This window comes from Amphibalanus amphitrite, unplaced genomic scaffold, assembly GCF_019059575.1.
Source record: "Amphibalanus amphitrite isolate SeventyFive unplaced genomic scaffold, NRLGWU_Aamphi_draft 001696F_arrow, whole genome shotgun sequence".
Taxonomy (NCBI): domain Eukaryota; kingdom Metazoa; phylum Arthropoda; class Thecostraca; order Balanomorpha; family Balanidae; genus Amphibalanus; species Amphibalanus amphitrite.
The window spans coordinates 98750-120253 of record NW_024883189.1 but is presented as its reverse complement, the minus strand read 5'-3'; the positions used below and the strand labels follow the sequence as shown (position 1 = coordinate 120253).

Genomic DNA, 21504 nt, shown 5'->3' with positions numbered 1-21504 from the left:
ACGTTGCCAGACAACTTCTGACAAAGTTGCGCTCCTCCGACACCAAGGGAAACTATTGAATATGCAAATAACTAGCTCTCGGCTTGGGGTGAAGTTTCTGTCAATTTAGGTGGCGGCGTAGTAGTACAATGGGTAGTAATGGACTTGAATTTACTCGTGATGAAGAGACGATGGGCCCGCGGTGACAAGACAACAGTTCGGATCGAAGAACGTAATGACATTTACTGATGTTCAGCTTCATAGGAGGAAGACTGGACGATCGTACGACTGATAGTCAGGCTAGTTGAATGAAAATAATGAAGTGTCTAAGCACAAGGTCCATTCACAGACTAGTCCGGGAGCAAGCTTTTCGAGGCGCCGAGATGAGAATTAGACTGAGCCGCAGCGCACGGGTGTAGTGCGGCACAGCATGCTTTTTCCTAGCGCAGGTTACCTTGAATGCTTCTATCACCAGAAGCTCAAATAAAAAATAAACGAAGATTACAGAATAAACAAAGAATGGAGGACCAGTGGTTGCAAGATTGGCGGTTACAAAACAGATTTAAAGTTGCAATATTATCACATTTCATCGGTGGGTTCGGTATCGGCACGCATTGACGCTTTGGACGATAGATTGCTCTTGTTCCAAAATGCTCACTAACGACGCATGAATCCAAGCAGAATCATCCCTTGATGATTGAACATTTTCGCCATGCACGCACTGAAACGTAATGCAATGCTGCATTCACAAACACGATTTCAAAGGGATCAACATACAATTTTAAGAATGCTCGCGCCTCGGAGACTAAAAGGAAAAAACAAGCGATTGTAGGTATGCTCTCAGCCACAGTGTCGGCAATTGCACCAAAAGCTGGATGCATTTTATTCAGCATCAGAAACGATACCCTGGTTTTCCAATATCAGTCTTATCCCGAAGACCATAATTATGAAATTCACCACAATGCCAAAGCAAAGAACAGGAAACCCACTTCGTCCAATCGACGTAGAATTCCCTAACATTTCTGGCGAATTTCGTCGAGCGGTGAACGGTGGCGGCCCGGTGCTCAGAGCCAGCCCACACAAAGAAGGTGTCATCTATCGCCGGAGCTGGCGGCACCGGATTTCGGCAACGTCTCCTGGCCGGCTATGGTGAGATGTATGCGAGACGGTCCGAGCCGCACTGGTGCCGCCCTGGCCAGGTGTTCCGCCGCCGCCGCCGGGCGCCGCTGAAATGTGACGCCATTCTGGCGGTCAGGAGGGGCGGCGGTATGTGACAGAGGGTGGTCAGGAGGGGGAGGAGCGACGGTATGATGGCCGAGGGTCGGTGTAATAATGACGTTGCGCTCGGCTCGGTCTGCGATGATCTGTATGCCTCGGTGAATTCGCTGGCCAGAGAGGGTCAGCCCCACGGCTTTGGATACTTTGTTTCTTTCTAGGAATGAATCCGATTAGCCTGCTCCGCTATATGGCGACAGTAAATTATCGATTCACCTCCCAAGGAGCTTCACCGGTAAGATAGCGGTGTCGATTAGTTAGAAAAAAAAATCGTTATCGAACAGCCAGCGTGCCAGTCATGGTTAAATTAAGGTGCATGGAAGAGACAGAAGTGTGCTACATCATTCTCACATTCAATTTCGCGAATTGATTTGGGCCCCATAAAACAAGGAGAAAGAGAGATGATCAGAGAGAAGAAGAGGGCAGAAAGAGAGAGAGAAGAAGAAAGAGAGAGAGAGAGAGAGAGAGAGAGAGAGAGAGAGAGGAGAGAGAGAGAGAGAGAGGAGAGAGAGAGAGAGAGAGAGAGAGTAAATAGATTGAATGAACTAGGAAGTATTGAACATTGTTTTTAATTCAAAATCATCTGATGAGCCAGGTAACCGTCCAGTGCAGTGGGTAGAGACTCAACATCACTGAACCCGCCGTCTGGACCCAGTGCGTCGCCGTCTCGCCGCGGCCGCCCCAGGGGCACCGTGCCTCTCACCGGCACTTGGCGGCGACACCGCTGATGAGGTCTAATCTGCAAACAGGCCCGGTGCGCGACCCGGCCGCCTCCCCAGCCATGCATACCAGGCAGCCGAGGGCGGCGCTGCAGACGGCGGCAACTAATGGCGACACGCACACACACATACACAAGGTACACGAACCGGGGGAGGTGTCGGAGGCAGCAGACGAGGTAGCTCACCTGGAGAGCATTGAGCTTTGTATCAGTCTTTGTCTCTATCTGTCTCAGTCTGTTTCTGTCTGTTTCTGTCACCGATGTCTTCGTCTCTCTCTGTCTGTCTACCTCTGTCCCTGTCTCTCCTCTCTCTCTCTCTCTCTCTCTCTCTCTCTCTCTCTTTCTCTCTCTCTCTCTTTCTCTCCGTCTCTGTATGTCTGTCTATCTGTCTGTCTGTCTGTCTCTGTCTGTCTCTGCCTCTGTCTCTGTCTCTGTCTTTGTCCTCTCTATCTCGCTCTCTCTCTCTCTCTCGCTCTCGCCCTCTGTCTCTCCGTCTCTGTCTGTCTGTCTGTCTGTCTGTCTGTCTGTCTGACTGTCAGTCTGTCTGTCTGTCTGTCTGTCTGTCTCCGTCTCCGTCTCCGTCTCTGTCTCTGTCTCTGTTTCTGTCTCTGTCTGTCTCTGTCTCTGTCTCTGTCTCTCTGTCTCTCTCTCTCTCTCTCTCTCTCTCTCTCTCTCTCTCTCTCTCTCTCTCTCTTTCTCTCTCTCTCTTTCTCTCCCCTCGCCCTCTAAGTAAATAGCTAGTTTCACTCCTTCCGTTAAACTAAAAAGAAAACGCCACAAATGCGTTGAACAATGAACATATTGCTACTAGAATATTAAAATTTTTTTCCAATTAAATTGACTTAAGATATTATTTCAAGTGCAGCTATTTCAGCAAAATGTTGATTATAGTCTAATAGAATGCCTGTTTGGAATGACCTTCTTATCACCTACCAAAGAAAATGGGGCCGATCATGACAAAGCATCTCCGTACCATCAGTTGCAGCTTGTATGCGCTGGACGAGGGGGCAGCACGAGGAAGCTCATCGCGCTTCGTAGGGGGCAGCACCGACTTGTGCTGCTGCCTTTGGAACTACACATACCGTACTGCGATGGACTGTCAGAATAAGAGAAAACGCTAAAATAATCGGTGAAACCTGTTAGTTGAAACATGCCTCTAGGATTAACCCGGCGGCCGCTGGGCCTCCGCGCCACCCGCCGGCCGCTGGGGGGGGGGGGGGGCATAAAGTTGCCCCCCCTTTACTTCTGCGACGATATCGTCGCAACGCGAAGAGATAGAGAAGCGAAACTTTGCACACATCTTCCTGAATACCTAGCCGAGGTTGTGTCCAAATTTGGTGTCGATCCCATTTGAAATGACGTCACAGTGACGTCATAAGTGAAATTATAGATTTGCGACTCTCATATTCCTCACGATACATCACATATATGGGACCGAATATAAAGGGCCGATTATTGGTCAGAAACTAGATGGAAGTGTAGTAAGATGTTTTAGGATGACAGCAGGTGCTGTCCAGTTCATTTACAGTCGAGTTTCATGCTCAGCGTCATCAGAAACGGTCCATGTCGGAAAACGACAAAACTTCATGACGTCACTGTGACGTCATCTTAGGTGCTACAACCACCAAACTTTCCTCAAACATTGCTTAGGTATTCATTTGAAGCTATGCCAAGTTTCGCGTTCGTAGCTCATCAGGTTTCGGAGATATTTCACAAAACGTAAAGGGGGGGGCAACTTTATGCCCCCCCCCCCAGCGGCTCGTGGGTTAAGCCAACCGATTAGGTGCAAGAATCACGTTTAGGTCTGGTAGAAGGCTGGACCTTGATCTCCTATGTATGTGCAATAAGAGAAGGAATTCTTATCCTTTGGAGTAAAGATACTGAAAATAAGATATGCAAAGCAATGTTTAATGCTGCCAAAATATATAAACTATTATGCTTGTCATATACTGAGGTTCGTCTAAAAAGTGCGCATAAATTCAATGCCTCCAAAGTAATGATCCAAGCGGTCAAGCGACACATTGAAGGAATAGTCGGTGACGCCCAAGCCTGTCTCGGTCATAGCTAGACGTTGCCTGCCGATTGACGGTTGATAACCCCATTACCGGCTGTGTCGAGAGGCGCAGTATGAGTCAGTGATGCATGCGCGCACACTTCCTTGGCCTGGATTAGTTCAGTTGTCCAACGCATTGGACGTTTGAGGGTGGATGAGGCACTCGTATCCCGTGTAGGTTAGTTGACGACAGCGAAAACGGTGAGGTGCAATGCAGTACCTATTTGAGTATATCAGTTAAAAAATAATAATAAACGTACCTACTGCTGAACTAGTGATTCATCGGTCATTGGCATTTATTACTTTTATTACACTTCTTTCTCAATAAAAACACAAGTGCACAAGTGCACTAAAAACACAAGTGCCTGTTTATTGTGCATGTTAGTTTGAACTGTGAGTCTGTGTTACAGTGACATGCTGCAATTTGTCCCAACAGGACCGGCTGATGACGCATTTTTTGCAGTTGTTGACAAGCTATGCTATGCTCAAGCCATGCTCTTCGTACTGATCACAGAGTAGCTGAAGTGAGCAGTTGCAATATGATGTGTTGTGTTGTCCGATATGGCAACTTTGCACACAACTTTCTGTGAATCGTACCTTTGAAAAGACAAACACCCACCCGACACGATGCGCACAAAATATCATCTCCCCTCTCCCTCCCACACACACACATATGAACACAAGCAGCAAAATGAGAGAGAGAGAGAGAGAGAGAGAGGAGAGAGAGAGAGAGAGAGAGGAGAGAGAGAGAGAGAGAGAGAGAGAGAGAGAGAGAGAGAGAGAGAGAGACCGCGTCATCACCGACGACCGTCCAGCGCGTAACGCACCCACTCAAACACGAGCACAGCGACACTGCAGGTCACCGCGGCCGGTACGATCGACAGCACGGCCAGCAGGTCACCGAAGGTCATCGAGCGCGTCTCCGTGGACGGTGTGCACAGGTCACCCGACGATATCCACTGGCGCTTCACACGCTGCATGACACCCGCTTCCTTCATCCGCATCATGGCGCTGGTGATGGCCTGCCTCTCTCGGTCAAGGCCCTTGGCTACTAGCATGAAGTTACGCGCCTTGGGAGGCAGGTTGTCCAGCAGGGGTACTAGAGTACAGGCCTCGGTACCCAGAGCGTAGAACAGCTTGGTGATGTCGATGTAGGTGAGAACTTTGGGCTGGATGGTGCGGTGGACCACCTCCTTGGAGACGTCTAGCTTGACGTAGCCCTCCCCTGTGACAGTCCGCTCAAACAGCTCCCGTTCGTAGACGCTGCTGCTGGTTTTCCAGTCGTTCAGGACCCCGAGCCCTGGCTCCGCTGCCAGTACCCAGCCGCGCTGCTTGGAAAACTGCTCCAGACTGGTGATGGAACGCTCGGCCGTGGTGACAGTCAGGTGGGAGATCAGGTTGGCCGTGTACGTGCTGTAGATGAGCAGACCCAGCATCCAGCTGGAGAGAGCCACGGTGCGGGCGGCCGGCGAGCCGGGTGTATAGGCCCACCCCTGCGAGACGAATGTCATGAGGCTGGCGAGCAGACAGGCGCTCCAGCCCATCTCGGTCATCTGAGGGTTTGTCTCGCTGGTGGTACTGCCGACGCGGCAGGAGAGACGCAGCACCGCTGCGATGAGGAACAGAAAGGCGACCAGCGTCCACCAGACGTGTAGGTGTAGCGGCTGCCAGAGGGCGTTATACATGTCCAGCGTGAGTGGTGGCACCTCTCCGGAGCTCTGAGGCACGTAGAACGTGTACTGGTTCTGCTGCACCGGCACGGCTTCCACGTAGTCCACCACTGTGGCCCGGTCCTCGCGGAACAGCACCCAGGTGAGCGCCACGTCGGCCCGCCCGTAGGCTAGCTCTCCCACCATGCCCACCCATGTGCCGTTCTTGGCGAGACTGCCGTAACCTCCCGTCAGTAGGGGCACCATGCGGTACCGCAGGCACAGCTGGCTGGCCACGACCTGCCACAGCTGGAACAGGTAGCCGTCGTAGAGCAGCGAGCCGTCCTCCCGCTCAGTGATGATGAAGTACGGAGGGTCGTGGATGGCCGTCACTCGCAGCTCGCGCGTCAGACCCTCTCCGCAGGATCCCTTGAGCTCGGACAGGTTCTGAGCTGCTGGTCCAACAACTTCCATTCGATCCATGCTGCTGTGGCGAGATGTTAGATCACCGACTGGCAATGGAGTGGACTGCCGCGAATGGTGGCCAGCGCTGTACTGCCCTGGGCTGTCCTTCCGTGAACGACTACCAACGCTGTACTGTCGTGGACCAGGGTGGCGAACTGAAGTGGAGTGGGCTGCTCTGGACAACGACCAACTGTGGACTGATAGCAGACGCCGATCAGCACTGACCTGTTGTCACCTTATATCTATGGTTGTCACCAACTGCCGCGAACGGCTCCTACCTTACTCTTCTGCTTTCCGCCGTCCTCGTTCCAAGCTGGTATTGGGTCGAGTGCCTGCGGAGACACTTCACATCACCGTTTGTTTATCCAGCCCAGTCTCCTGAATGGTGGACCGACCAATCGATCGCCAATGAATGACGTTCTCACACGTTCCGATGCATTGTCATTTGGACAGTATATTGGAGGCACGTCTGCGGGCTCAATTTATCACGCAGCTGTCAGGTTTCGAAAGCACGTCAATAAACTGCCGAATGGCTTAATTATTCATACACGCACTGGCGTTCAGAGGATGCGATAAATTCTGTTTCAATTGACTGCCATTCAGACGTTGCATTGGCCTGTACCCACGTGTATTGGTAATTGAGCAGCAAGAGGCAAGCATATTTCAGGTATGTGACCCTAATGTTATATATAAAATAGCTAATAATAATTTTGTAGCACAGGTATTGTATCTATTGTATTAGTTTGGTATGTCGAGGCAATATTTGCCATAATAATTTTTCACCGTTTTCTGTATCGTATAGCATTTTACTGATCATGATTAGACGATATTTAGAGTTAAACATAATACACTTCCACTGCGTGCCGCACTCCAAGGGAAGAGATACTTGCTTAGGCAGAATGGTCCACATTTTGTCGTTTAACGTGGCAAGTATTTGCTCGATCATAGCGGAGTCAAATGTTTTTTCTCAATCAACTCATAGCTTTATTTTCTAGACCTTCTTGGAAAGAAATTGGCCAAGCGTCTTGCAGCTCTCTGCATAATTACACCAGCTCTGCCTTCTGTCCTAGCCATGATCGCCATGCGGAAAGCCACACGCTGTCAAAGGAAAAGTTTAATAAAGCAAGCCAAGGCTCGAGCAATTGATGCCCGCCGTCGGCAGTAAACGGTCGATAGTTTAGCTCCCATGGTCCTTTTTCCTTCCTGCTTGATGTTCTTCGCGCCTGCGACGCACCAGCTAGCGCCGTCCAAAACGGACTACCGACTTTTAGCGTTCACCTAGAGAGACATCTTCAACTAAGGCCGCGTTCATCTGTCACATTCTCCAGGCTGTGCGCATCGCGTATGACGCAAAAATTACGTTCCAGAAAATAAAAGCACATTGAGGGGAGTTGAAAGCAAGAGTCGAATGGCGATTGGGAATGTTGATTACTTTTGTATGATGATTGACTCAACCCAGTTATATAAGGATGTTTAAGCGTGCTAAATGTTGCAGTGCCTTGGTCCAAAACCTGGGTAATGAAAACTTCTCTCGCTTATATTTGATACGGTGATGACAGATTTAAAGACCTGGATGCTCCATCCTCACACCCTCGTGAGCTGCTGGCGATTTGCAGACAATCGTGAAAAGGGTGCAGCTAATGTATTTCTTACTTAGTTAACCTGCGCCCCGTAGGGGGGCCGAAACGGCCCCCCCTGTCCTTTTCGGTCGATATCTCCTAAACGGCTGGAGATATCGCCACCAAACTTTCAGGACCCCTCCGGGCATCAATTTTACACATTGTGACCAAAAATTTTTTTCCAGAGGCTGAGATAGGTTGGCCACAAATGACGTCAGAGTGACGTCATGTTCTGTCATTTTCGACCGAAAAAAGACCTTCGCGAGAAGACCTGTCAGGCCTACAGCTTTGAAGATACAGAAAAATAATCAAGACATAAAAGGTGTAGAATTGACAGGGCTACAAAACTGCTATCTCGGATTTTTGAAATTTTTGAGTTTTGATCCCCAAAAATCAAAAAAGCATTTTTTTGGATATATTAGCCAAAAAATCCAAAAAGTTTTTGAGTTTCGAAAAAAAACGGAATATTTGTGATAGTACTTACCGTCTTCTATCTACATACCAAATTTCAGATCGATATCTTGTTTTTTGGCCAAGTTATAGCGAAAAAACTGTTCAAAAATGATGACGTCAAATTTTCAAACTCAATTTTGGCAATTCTAGAACTCGTAGAGCAAAACAAAGACCACCATTAGACTCCCCGTGACGAGCTGCATCGAATGGATACCCATTTTATGCAAAAATATCAACTTCGAAATTTGACCTAATTTGACCTGACCTTGACCTGACCTTCACCAAAACGTGACCTAGGCTGGCCCCAAAGGCTGCCTAACCCACATAATCGCATTTGTCATGTAAAATGGACCATAAAACATGTATCACACGACACATTCATATTGTGACCCCCGGTGACCTGACCTCGCTGTGACCTGACCTGGTATCAGTGACCTCAGATAGCAAAGAATGTGTTTGACGAACAATATACCATCGATGGTTTTCAATAAATTACCAATTTACTCGATTTCACAGCACATTTCTTGAATTGCCTGTGTTAGGTCAGAGACCGTGTCTTCTTTAGGCTTGTATTCACACTGCCGTATTTGGAGTAACAGTAACAGAATCCGACCCACTGCATTCACACTGCAGCAACAGATCCGACCCGTGTCGCGCCCCTCACCAGACTGCCTCCTCCGGCCGGCGCCGACCCGCCCTGGGTCGCGGCGCCGCGCGGCAGAGGCGCGCCCAGCGGGCTGCAGGCGCGCCCAGCGGGCTGTAGGCCGCCAGTGGCGCGCTCATGCCAAATATGGGGTGGTGAACATTCACCGACACCACACACCTCCCCCCTACATAAATATCGCGACGAAAATCTACTATTCGACACCAAAGCCTCATCTTCTAATACAAAGTTGGCAAATTTCTTAGCCTACTACAAAACAAAACGGTCATGTCCACAGCCAACATGTGTTTCTCGAGGTAACCGCTTAATCGAGCGCCTCGGAGATCGAGTGCGTCGAACGGTTACCTCGGGAAATCCCAAATCCATACGACACATCTCCCACAAGACATATTCACCTGTTCACGCTTACATCAACACATCCTTCAGCTTCCTCTCTACCTTTGTATATCCTTCCCTGCTCAAATGGGTGCCGTCCCTGCCGAACCAGCGACAGGCCACATCCGAACGGTGAAACCTGTGAACGGTGAAAATCTGACCTTTGACCTGACGTGTGACGTCATCGGTTTGACCTAGGTCAATGAAATTTGGCCACAAGGTAGTTCCCGGGTAGGGCTATCAAACGCCGTTTGAATTTTGAAAATCGGCCGGTAACTTTCCGAGATCTTAGGGGGGGGGGCGAAACGCCCCCCCCCCCTACGGGTGGTAGGGTCCGCCGGTAGCCCTACGGGGCGCGGGTTAAAATCTCTTCCAATGACATGGTGTCATGACTTTAGCAACTACATGCAGGCGATCCAGCAGCGGCCACTGTTCCCGGCGGCGGCGGCGTAGCCGACTCAACACAACTCTTGTCCACTACCAGACGAATCCTAACACATTCAGGACAGGTAGTGGAGCACAATCAACAGTCATGGAAACCGAAACTCATATATTCTCTTCACAATATGCGTCCAGACCAGAGCACTGCAAATGAACCTCGCAAAGCCAAACATTCGATCGGCAGGCGGGAAGAACCTAAAAAGTAAGCACATATAGACAGGAAAATGGCCGCAGTTTCCTTGAAGGAGTCCTTTGTCTGCGTGCTTTTCACTGATCCGACAGTGATGACGTCTCTGCCCAGCCGTTCTGGTTAGGCCATACTTTTGCGATTTCGGCAAAAATCAACGCAAATCTATTCAACAATAGTGCGACAAGGAAGTGAATGGCTGAGCAAGGTGGCATTATGGGCTGCTATCGAAAGGGCTGTACTGTTACAATCGACTATTTTGGCTGCGTTTCGGCGTCAAACCGTCGTGTAAAAGTTCATTTTTAACGTTTTCAACTATTCCTATCTATCATCTATACAGAGACCGACCGAGTTATCCTACCCTAGTGTGAGCCTTCCTCAAATAGGTCCGAGCTGAACTCAAGGCCGCAAATGTATGGTGCGAGTGAGGCATGCTGGACTGCATGAGTGAGGTTGTAATAATGTATATGTTTACATAATTTAGTCAATTTCATGCTAACTTCGTAAACTGCTTTAGGGCAACATCATATAGTCAGTCATCTTTTCATGCAAATGAAATTCAGATATACATCATCAGGACTTATTCAGCCTCGTTATTGATCACCACTGTGTGTTCGCCGGTCAACCCCGCTACTCGATTACCAGATAATCGGTGAGGATAGCTCAAATAGTTATAAGGAGCTCCCTAGGGCTCAATCGTGCAATGCATGGTAAGGGAGAATTTGGCTGCCAAAATTTAGCGTGTCCATCAAAGACGGACGCACCATGTCCGACTCAACTGACTTCAACTAGCTGCTGCAGATCCAACCAATCGCAGACCATCCCCGTCGTGAGTCTCTTCCCCGTCAGGTGTCTAAGCATCCAGATGTTCCTACTTCCTACATCCGGAAAAGTAGCTATGCAGTGCAGAAGGGTTACCCATCGCTATTTCCAATATTCCCCGGATGTAAATGCAATTGAACTAGCATTAATCACCGCTAATACACTGATCATTCAGTACGCTAACATAATTGTGTCTCAGAAACCAGCCATGTCAGCTTCGCTCAAATCCATCGTTAGTTTCTCGTCCTACATCCTCATCGACTGGAATTTAGTTATCTAGCTAGATTTTCCCTTCTTTTCATCAATTCCTTAAGTTCAGTAATTGCAATGAGCATCAAAGAGGTCATGCTGACGGTCAACTGTATAATGAGCATCGATCTGGAAATCCAGCATCGTCCTTGTCATTGCCCACCTGAATTTGCCTTGTTCATAAGTGGATGTTGTTAGAACTAGCCATAGCGTGTCTTTAGAATGAAAATTCGGCTAGCAAACAAAAGAATTGTCTACTGTCCTGACTCCCAGCACAAACACACAATACATGCGGGAATGGTGATTACAAATGATCCCGTGACAATTGATTTGTGTTTTCCCACGGTAGCTTTTCCCATCGCCAACTGCCCAACTACACATCCAGACCATGAACAGCTCCTTAGGAGAACCACACAGATCGTCGTACGAGTTAAATCTCGGCTGAAAATGAAGTGATGATCAAATCGATTCAGAGACCTATAACAAATGATTGTAGCTAGCAGCGTGAATACTGAATTCAACTGCATCATCAATACAGGTTGTCATTATTATTACTGGAAATGCAATGAGGTAAGCGTAATAGTGTGTTGGTGAAATATGTGTGTTTCTCCTTTAATTGAATTATGTATTGCTTCCGGTGATGAAACTAGAAACACTAGTTAGCCTACATTTTATAACGACGGGTTTCAACGTCTAAGACTCGTCTTATTTAAAAGTTAGGCAGCTAAACGTAGGTATGCATCAGTGAATATCCAACTTGCACTTCGATATTTCTAACCATATTGATACTTGTTATCACAATCAGCACGGTGTGGTTCATGAAAATTGTGGTAAATCAGTCCATGGAAGCGCAATGCATATTCATATCCAAAATCTTTCAATTATGTATCTATAGTGCATTGTCTTGTATGCACCAACAGTCAATGGGGAATGCCGAAACGTTATACGCGCTAATGAGCACACGACTTATCAGCACCACGGAATCTAACAGCTAACTACACAGATTAGATATTTGACGATGTCATCATATAAGCTGGGCTTCACTTGGTGATAAGGGATATCCTGATTAGCATTGGTGTAAGGGTAATTGTTGATTTTTAACTGAATCTTAGGAAACTCATACGCCTTCCCCTAACCTCTAACGGATACGCTCTCTAATTGTTCCTACAATTTACCGGGCGCATCTGAGCCCATCGAGGCAATTAGCAACAGTCGGACAGGAAACTATACGATAGGCTTCGGACCGGTCACCGGAGCCGCGGCTGTGCCAGTCCTTCCCCACTCGACACTCGGGGCCACATGGATTTTGTTTCCAACCCAAGTTTTCAATCAGAAAAATATGATAACTCGAAAAATCGATTACCATGTGTCATGGCCCTAAATCAATGCACTCTTACGTAAGATCAGATGGTTGCAAAGTCTACTGGTCAATGCATGTTCTTCGCACAAGTGCTAAGAAACGAAGATCAGCTTGAGTGAAACAAAATTATAACCAACTAGCATCAAGAGCCAAAAGCTATTCCTGCGTATATTCAATCATGACCATGCGTAAACCTGCAACCACGAGTTCAATCATTTGTACTAAACCAAAACTCCCTTGTTTTTTTTTTCAATGCAACGATTGACAAAAACACATACCTACCATGTCAGATTTCTAAGTGTGTCTTAATGCTTCTTGCGCTTTTAGTAAAAAGTGCACGTGAAACCTAAGCACCTTGAACTGAACACTGGCCAGCTGAATGTCATCTTATTCTCGATTCTACCTGACTTTCTATTCATTCCCTTTGCTTGTTTCGCGCCGCATTTATTTGTGCACTTTAAACCATCGGACAGGCTTAAAATATGACTTTATCGTTGACCTATGGGATGGCATGGCTCCCCATCCTCTTCTCCATCCATCAGTTTATGTCACCAGACCAGTGAAGATAAAAACACATATGCCGAGCTATTACGCAATACGCATACTATCTTCAGCTTGTAGTTCTAGGTATCTACAATTATTTTTCGCTGCTTTCACCTGAAGTCGATAAGAAAAACTAATGGAATCCACAGACCCACCATGTTCTTGATGAAAGCACCGGCTATGTTTCTACTTGTCCATATTGCCGCAAGTGTTCGGAAGGTCACATACATTCCTAATGCATGTAACCATGCATAATTATTTTTTTCGCATTGGGTCCCCCTCAAATGTTTGCTTGTGTAAATGAAAGGCCGCAGTAGTAAAAATTGACAGCTTATTTGACATATTTACCTTAAATAGTCATAGTAATTGCGTGCAGACAATATAACTTTTTTGCGTCCTCATTACCATTAGGCACACAATCAAATGGGAAAGAAAATATTAATAGATAATTAATAAAACACATGTTGCTCGTGCTCGCCACATTTAAAAGGCAATGGAAAGTGCTTCATGCTTTTACGTAATAAAACTTACTTTGTGATGCAACTTTAAGGAACTATGTTTATATGATTTCATAAACTCTATTGATGTTGTTATTTGGTGAAGGTCAAACTAAGATTTTTGAATAAATTGCTTTTTATATTAATCCCCACCAATTTTGACGCGTTTGTTAGCAGCAGCATATGTCAAGTGACCATTAGTGTAACATGCTTGCATCATTGACGTTCCAAGGACAATCCTGAACATATTAGCTTGAATCCCAGATTGTTCTGCTTCCAAGTGAGCAGGCTGCTGGAACGTGTGCATCAATAGGTGGTCTCGGGGTGTCAGGCGGCTGAGGGTTTCATCAATTGCACGGCGTTTCTGAATTACATAATAGAAGTGCAAACTTTGATATGTATTTGCAACACGTCAATAGTTAACTCTGATATGAACACTCAAAAAGATGATATGATAATGACTATCGCACAAGTGAAACATGGCAATCAAACAACACACTCTAAATTGTCCTTGGAACACAAATATGTCACACTAAATATCACTTGACTTAGCGAAGACACATGCAATGCGCACCACAAAAATACCCTCGATACATCACTCCTCCTCCTCCTTTAAACTCCGCCACACATCGGAAACAACACGACTGCAAACGAACCATGCCAGCACGATAGGTTTGCCTCTTGGATTTGAGCCGGGCGGTACGGCCGAGCCAACCCTCTGCAGCTCAGCACCGGTGCCGGTGGACTCCGCAGGGCGCGCTCGGCCCCCCCCCCCCCCCCCCCCGGCCGACTCTGCCACTCTCCCAGCCTGGGGCTGCGATCTCCTCGTCTCTGCGCCGCTCTCAGCCCGCCAGGACCGAGACTACACGCCGATGCTGATGTGCTGCGTGATGACACGACCGTGCGTCGGCTGCACGGGCCGACGGTTGTTGACGAGCAGCTGGTTTCCATCGTCGTCCTCGAACACCCGGCCGCGCAGCGCGCGCAGGAAGTCGCCGCTGATGGCCATCGGGTTGGCCGACACCATCCAGGACACCACCGGGTTGCACGGAGGCGTGGTCAGGCTGCCGTGGTAGCTGTAGAACCTCCGCACGGCCCTCTTCAGCAGGTCCTGAACAGGGCTGAGGTCCAGCTTTTCACGGAACTTGCCTCCCGGCACCGCCAGGTGCTGCACGCCCTTCTCCATGCCCAGAGTCGGGAAGAAGAACTGGTTTTTGTTCTCGGAGCCTTCCAGCATCACGCCCAGCACCAGCAGACCGTCGAAATGGCGCACGGCGTCTTTGAACGAGCCGTAGCGAGTGTTGAAGAAGACAAAGTGAGCTTCGGCGTCGGTGTACTTGTCTCCAATGGAGTGCTCAGAGCCGTGCTCCTCCGGGGTGGCACCCCAGTGGAAGTGCATCTGAGCGAACGTGTAAATTCCGAGTGTCGGCTTGCTGTACGAGATGAGATGGAGAAGCGGAAGCTTTCTGTTCTTCGGCATCAGCTTCAGCTTGATCTCTCGACCGGTGTTGACAAATTCAACCTCGCCGTCCTCCAGTCCATCGGCAAACTTGAGAGTGGGAGTTCTGCTAAGCGCCAGGCGGGTGGCCGTCAGGGAAACGGGCGACTGCATCGGTCCGCCGCACATCGGGAAGTGATCTTTCCAGTGGGTCGTCTCATTGTAGTTGAAGGCGCTCGGTCCCACCTTGACCGAGTGTCGCAGGTAGACCAGCAGAAGCCACCAGGGGAGTCCCATCTCGCCGGCCGCGAAGATCGCGCTGGACACGACCCGAGCACCGCGCACCGTACCGCGCAGAGCCAGCTGCCGCACTGCCGGCTGGACGGCGGCGCGGCCCTTTATGCACCGGCCGTCACCTGGGCCAGGTCGTCCGTCACGCGACGTCACGTGAGCGTCATGTCGCGGCGGCGACCGGCCACCAGTGGACAGCCAGCGCAGCAGTGCGCCGTTTTCCTCCTGCTAACGGCCCGCCGAGCGGCCGCCGCGCGAACCATCGGCGCTGGCCAGGAGGACGTCAGCGGGCAGCAGGAGCACACCGCCTGGGAACGTGGTGGCCCGCCCGGCGAGCATCTCGGGAACCCCGGCCAAATATGGTCTTCTCCAGCCGACTGCAAAACTAATCGGGCGCGCCGTTACTCGTTACGAGGAAAAACAAAAGGCATAAGGATGAGGTTAAGGATAATTTCAGCCTCTGCGAGTGTTTACTTATGAGAACGGCGCGCTGGGACATCACCATGATGACCTTTCAATGCTGCGATAAGGGTTCAGGTGAGTTTTAATCATTTGCTAGACGTCAAATGTCACCATAAGATATTTGGCTTAATGAAAAAGGTGAAGTCAAGTACGAGTACCTACACAGGGAAAGCTTAAAGCGAAGATGCTTAGACGTTCAGAGGAGTAGATGCCTACCGTCTCTAGATATGAACACTACATAGACGTGCAAATGGGTTTATCTGATTGTGATGTGCGATGATACAAAGGTGTGAAGCTTGGGCGATATCAAAGGAACAAGTGTGAGTAGCTTGTCCATTTGCACTTTTACAATCATCCGTCACCCACATAATTTGTCATAAATGTAACTCACAGATAGAATCTCACTATCTTTTTACTACATCAACTTTGCAAAGCAGTGACGCACTTCTTATCGCTCCACGCAGTTTCGCAACTTTTGGTGCAGAATGACGCTATACCTATTGTCCAGTCAAGCACGCGAGCGGTCATTGGCCAAAAGGAAGGGCGATGACGTATTATTTCAAGTTTCACCGGCTTGGGCGTGCGCTGCTGGTCACCCTATTTGGTAATTAGTGAGCTGGCAGCTGCTGAGTTCAATGATATGCTACATAAGCTCTCTCGACCAACTTCTTGGCCTGACCGACGTTGACCGGGCCTTGATTTTAAACAAACACTTATCTTGACGTTTCTCAAGCAAAAAGTATTCCGTTCGAAGTGGCTGAGCATCACGAACGGGATGGCCGCTATGCTAAAAAATCGCATATCTGCGAATATTTTTGGCGACATTAGCCGTTTTCACGACGGCCATCTGGTACACATTTGGTGCACATCTGGTGCAGATTAGGTCAAATTGGGTTCAGTGTGTCTCTTAGTAGCTATCAGCTAGGGCTGTACTAATTGCTTATATGCATGCTTTGTCATATTATCAGAGAGCATCATCGATTAAAACACTGAAATAAGTTCATGAAATAAAGATATTTGCTGTAAAAGAGATTAGGTGCAGATTTGGTCAAATTAGGTGCACTTGCCGGATAGCCCGTCGTGAAAACGGCTAATATGAACAAAAACTGGGCCCCGGTAGTGTTTTTTTTTTGCCTGATGTTAGAGGTCACCAGTTCACTGAGACCTAAAGTTTTTTTTTTCTGCCAGTTACTCTATTTCGTAATATTACTCGGGATTGTTTTTTTTTTTCTTTTGTTCTTCTGCGATGCTTTAGCGCAATTGGGGTCGGGACGGCAGGGGGGCTGTACCCAATAACCCCCCTCCCCCGCCCTGGGCCGGGGTAGCAAAAACCTACTGGTTCACGTTGAGGGTCAAACTTAAGGGTTTTCTCTGTTCGCACGGAATGTTGTCTAAAGCAATCTTCTACATGTGTAGATAATGAGCCATGTGAAGTTATTTCTCTTTTGCGTGCTTGATGGAATATGAAAATGCAAGCATACGGTTTCACATTTTCGTGCTGTACCTACAATTTCAAATAATACCTTTCCGCGGCTTTCACGTTCTTGTGGCCGTCAGCTCACAACTGTTTACCGAGTTTGCCAGGAATCAATTCCTTTTGAATTCCGACAATCAAGATATTCTTTATTGTCCTTCCCTTTTACCTGACCACAGAGGAATTAAAAGCGCGGTTCACGTAGGCCACAATCCATATTTGCATGGCAGACGGGGAGGGAGATGGCGTGGTGGCAGACGCTCAAGGCTGCCTGCAATTACCTCGGCACGGGAGCTTCTGGCACGCTAGGTGATGGTCCACTGCTGTGGGGATCGTGAGCACTGCATTTAACGGCTCATTGGAATAGCTGTTACGTGTGTCTTAGGATATGCAGAATGTGGATGGCACAAAGAAAGGAATCGCTTTAATACAGGATCCAAGCGGCATGCGATGACCTTATTGTCTTAATTTTTTACGTTCTTTTAAAGTTGTCCTGTCGAAGTAAACATACTAACAATGACGGTCCTTCAAATCTGGTGATGTCTGAAACTTAACAGTTAACTAATGAACATCTGAAACGCATTTTTAGTCTTTACTTACTCTGCATTTTATATTTTGCATTTTGCATTTTTGTATTTTGTGTTTTGTCTGTACTCTTTATTGTGTGTTGCCCTTATGATGTCTATGGAGCAGCAAATGTATATTTATAAAATTGTATATGTAAATAGACAGCACATTGTCTCGTGGCCTTCGCACAGTTTTTCAACGCTTTTTAGACTAGCGGAGGCTCATTTCCTACACAGCGTTTAACAAAGTCATTTAGAGCCAATGTTTTTGATTCATAAAGGTCTTCTTCCTTGATAAATCGCGTACGCCATAGTGTAATAATAAGCGGATAAACATTTGACCGGTGAATAAAATCCACCGATACAGCATTCACCGGCAACAATTGATGGTCTCGGGTCCAGTTATGACGGTGTCGCCGGAAACAGGCTGTCAGAGGACCTGTTGCCTGGGTCGGTGACCAAGGTCACGTACAATGGATGTTTAGGTAAGTACCGCTCCGCTCAGTGACTCTGCAGCGTCCCGTCCTCTGGGCTCGTAGCCTGAGAACTCGATACTTACCTAACATACGATAACGGACTGGTTGCGGTCCCAGATTCCTAACAGAGGCGCCCTAAAGCCCCCCCCCCCCCCTAACAGAGCTGACAGATGGCTATGGTTTATGACTGTGATCAAGTGACTCCCTGAGACGCCTGTCAGGCCAGGATGAGACGCCTGAGTCCGAAGAGACTGCGTGCCCTTAAACAGGGCGCACGTGTGACATGTTGCTTCAAACCATAGCAGCACACAGCCTATAGTCTAACAGCACTGAACATGCGACACCGAACGCGAACACAGCAACAACAGGAAGACGAGGCCGTGAGAGGGAAACAGTGGCCTATCGATGAATGGAGGGCGAGCCCCTCTCAAACAATAGGAACCGCAGAATCAGGTGTATTAATATCAAACCAGTCTGTCTTAGGCTGCCTATCGCTATATGCTTTGCGGAACTGAAAAACCGGTTTGAAGATGTAGTTGTCGTGATCTGAGAATTACGACGCTAAGTCTGACATTTTTAGTGATAGATAATCAATTGTGTACACGAAGATGTAGCTGGTGATGTAATAAGGACTGAAAAAAAGTGATTTGTCACAGGCTACACGTCACAATGCAACTTACGGAGTAACCACTGATTACAGCATCGATTTCGGTTCTTTCTGAGAAAGCGATCGGTGCATGCTGATATTTTGTGTGTTCATTGTTCTGAGGCCCTTGTAATCAAGAATTGTAATCTGAGAATTATAACTTGAAGTATACATTGAAAAGCTCAACAAAGTGTAAAGATGTTTTATGCTTTTATCAGGTTGTATACTCTGTGTAAGCCCTTATACAGATTTCAAGACAAGTGTCTATGAGAAACTGTGCAGAAGATCTTCACCGAAGGTTTGTGCTCAACAGACGAAAATGCTATTTGTTTAGGATTGTGTTTTTCAATTGAAAAAACTTAAGTTGTCTTTTTCAGGACAGTCTCAACAAACGTTACATGCAGTTATGCACTTTGATTAAGCTGCATTCGCTGTCATAGTCACCCATAAAGAAAATCTCAATAACGGCAACCTTCCACCTTCACTGTGAGCGAATAGATATTGTAGGTTATATAAACACTTGTACGCGCAAATATATGTAGGTAGGTACGATTATTTCAAATTAATCAAGAATCACAATTCAGAGACGTCGATGATATTGCACCCGTCGAAGCTGCCTAGAACGTTTAGACACAACCGCATAGCAGAGTTCTGAGGTGAGCTCATTCCAGAAACGTGTCATGAAATAAAGTCCTGTACCTTATCAGGCACCGACGATGCAATCATTGGTCAGACGGTGGATCTGGCGTGAAAACTAACAGGGAAAAGAAGGAAGTGGAATTAGCTGATGCAGAGATAGCGATAACGAGACCCCAAATTTAGAAGGTGAGTTCTCGATAGCGCCACCTTGACACTCTGATGGTAAAATAAAGCATGCACAGTGCAAAGTATCTGCGGCTGGTACGTTCTCTCTCCGCTGCGATTGCTTGCATGCTGTTCTTCAAATAAGATGATAAGCAGTTTTTAAGTGGCAAAAACATGCGGCATAATCATTGACATTAACACATGCAGTATTTATGATCTTTGTCCTGTTTCGAGTTGAATGTCAAATCACCTCGTGCTACCCATCACCGCTCCCTATAAGACGGCCGTGAGCAGACATAATGACGTCAAAATGCATGCAAATGGCCGAAACATGAATATTTGGGCGTTTACAGACCAACCCAATAGGAAAGGCCAAGTGAAATAATGGGAACGGATTTCCCTGGAAATGAGCTCATGAGGTGCAAATGGCTTGACATTTAACCGTGTAAAAATAATAGAGGGTACGTGCACCGTGCTGCTTATGAAGGACGAAGTTTGTCAGGTGTGCCAGCATACGTCATGCTTACACCGTACTTTCAGGCCATTTATTGCATACTGTTTGCGGTTAAGTCCCAACACATCATGTTTACTCGTACGTTTTGACGTTATCTTACGAGACATTACACTTGGTGCATAAAAGTGATATTAATGCTCGGCTGGCTTAGCCACGTATTTACCTCAAGGCCGTATGGCGTCGAAGTGTTTTACCCATTTCAAGTGCTTTCAGAGTCATATGACATCATATGAAGGCAAAAATTAAACTTTTAATAGGGCCGTTGTCTTTGCTTTACACGAAATGCTTATGAGCATAGTTACTAAACAGCAAAAAGAATACCGACCTTTACGTGGCTACTTTACCAACAGTAATGAATCGATAAAGGGGACATGTATTGTGAAACTTCTGCACGGGGTCCAGCCGGGACATAATAAAGTTGCTCCCCATGGGTTCATCCATTAGCGTATCCCGAGGAGGGGGGGGGGGGAGCAGGCGGGGCAGCTTGCCCCCCAACTCCGGCCGGGCACCCCCTGAGATCGATGCAGATCCGATGACATTTTAGGGTCGGCAAAAATGGGAGGGGATAGTTTTCGAGAATGGCTGTGAAGTCAGAATCGGTTGGAGTCGAGAGTTTGAGCAGAGTGGGAGTGAGAATCACTTAAATCTTCAGGACGTCGACTCCAGGCTCGGACATGTCAATACTTACTTCGATTTAATCTGTCTTAGTTGGACGTTGGTTACCTGAATTGTCACCACCTGAATTGTGACACTCTGCTGTCACCACTCTAATACGCTGAAACAAAATTTTTTAATTGAAGTGTCAAGGCCTAGCTTGAAAATTAAGGGGTTGGGTCGTTTTATCAAACTCTTGCTAAATGTCTGCTACATATTTAAGTACCGTTAAAGGTAGTGTGCCAGCTTTCTTGGACCGTACACTGTAAAAAAAACTTACAAGCCCCTCGTAGAGGAATTCTCAGCGCAAAAATAACATTGCAGGAGCGTGTAAATTTGGCTAATTTTAGGCTAGTTGCCGAGTAACAAGCTTGTTCGACAAGGCTGTGCCTCGTATGCATACGACCACCGTGCTCCACCTAGTTTGACAACACGCACGTAAATAGCGTGGGTAGTGCGTCTACTAGGTGTCATAACAGCCCCTGCCTGGTAAGGTAACTAGCCACTGCCTACTAATCCATACCCAGTAATGGTACTAGCCCCCAAGGCTAGTAATGGTACTAGCATTCCGTCGACGGAATTCCGTCGACCGTGCCTCGACCCCGAAGACCAGTAGTGGCACTATTTAACTAGTACCACTACTGGTCTTCGGGGTCGAGGCACGGTCGACGGAATTCCGTCGACGGAATTCCGTCGACCAGTGCCCCCGACTCTCGACCGCCACCCGCAAGTAAACAGACTGAGTAGCGCTGCAGCACATTTATTCGGGCACGAGAACGAGAACGAGAACAATAACAACGCCAGGACAATAACTATAACTTTAACAACAA

The 21504-nt window shown here is 47.6% G+C and overlaps 2 protein-coding genes across 2 annotated transcripts; both read right to left on the bottom strand.

Annotated features, from left to right (window-relative positions):
* Positions 1 to 4822: 4822 nt before the first annotated feature.
* On the bottom strand, positions 4823 to 6157 carry LOC122374699 (glutamate receptor 4-like). Its single transcript, XM_043353615.1, has one exon. It carries the CDS (start codon positions 6155 to 6157, stop codon positions 4823 to 4825), a length of 1335 nt encoding a protein of 444 aa, XP_043209550.1.
* Positions 6158 to 13732: 7575 nt separating this feature from the next.
* LOC122374698 (carbonic anhydrase 2-like) lies at positions 13733 to 15417 on the bottom strand. The gene is made up of 2 exons (XM_043353614.1): positions 15339 to 15417; positions 13733 to 15203 (listed from the first exon to the last, which is right to left on the bottom strand). The coding sequence occupies exons 1-2, from the start codon at positions 15415 to 15417 to the stop codon at positions 14212 to 14214; spliced, it is 1071 nt and encodes a 356-aa protein (XP_043209549.1). The 3' UTR covers positions 13733 to 14211.
* Positions 15418 to 21504: the final 6087 nt, after the last annotated feature.

Excerpts from the sequence above, each read along its gene's own strand:
- LOC122374699 (XM_043353615.1), bottom strand. The coding sequence starts at position 6,157 with ATGGATCGAATGGAAGTTGTTGGACCAGCAGCTCAGAACCTGTCCGAG.
- LOC122374698 (XM_043353614.1), bottom strand. The coding sequence starts at position 15,417 with ATGCTCGCCGGGCGGGCCACCACGTTCCCAGGCGGTGTGCTCCTGCTG. Across the intron at positions 15,204-15,338 it reads CCTCCTGGCCAGCGCCGATG|GTGACGGCCGGTGCATAAAG; the intron begins GTTCGCGCGGCG and ends GACCTGGCCCAG.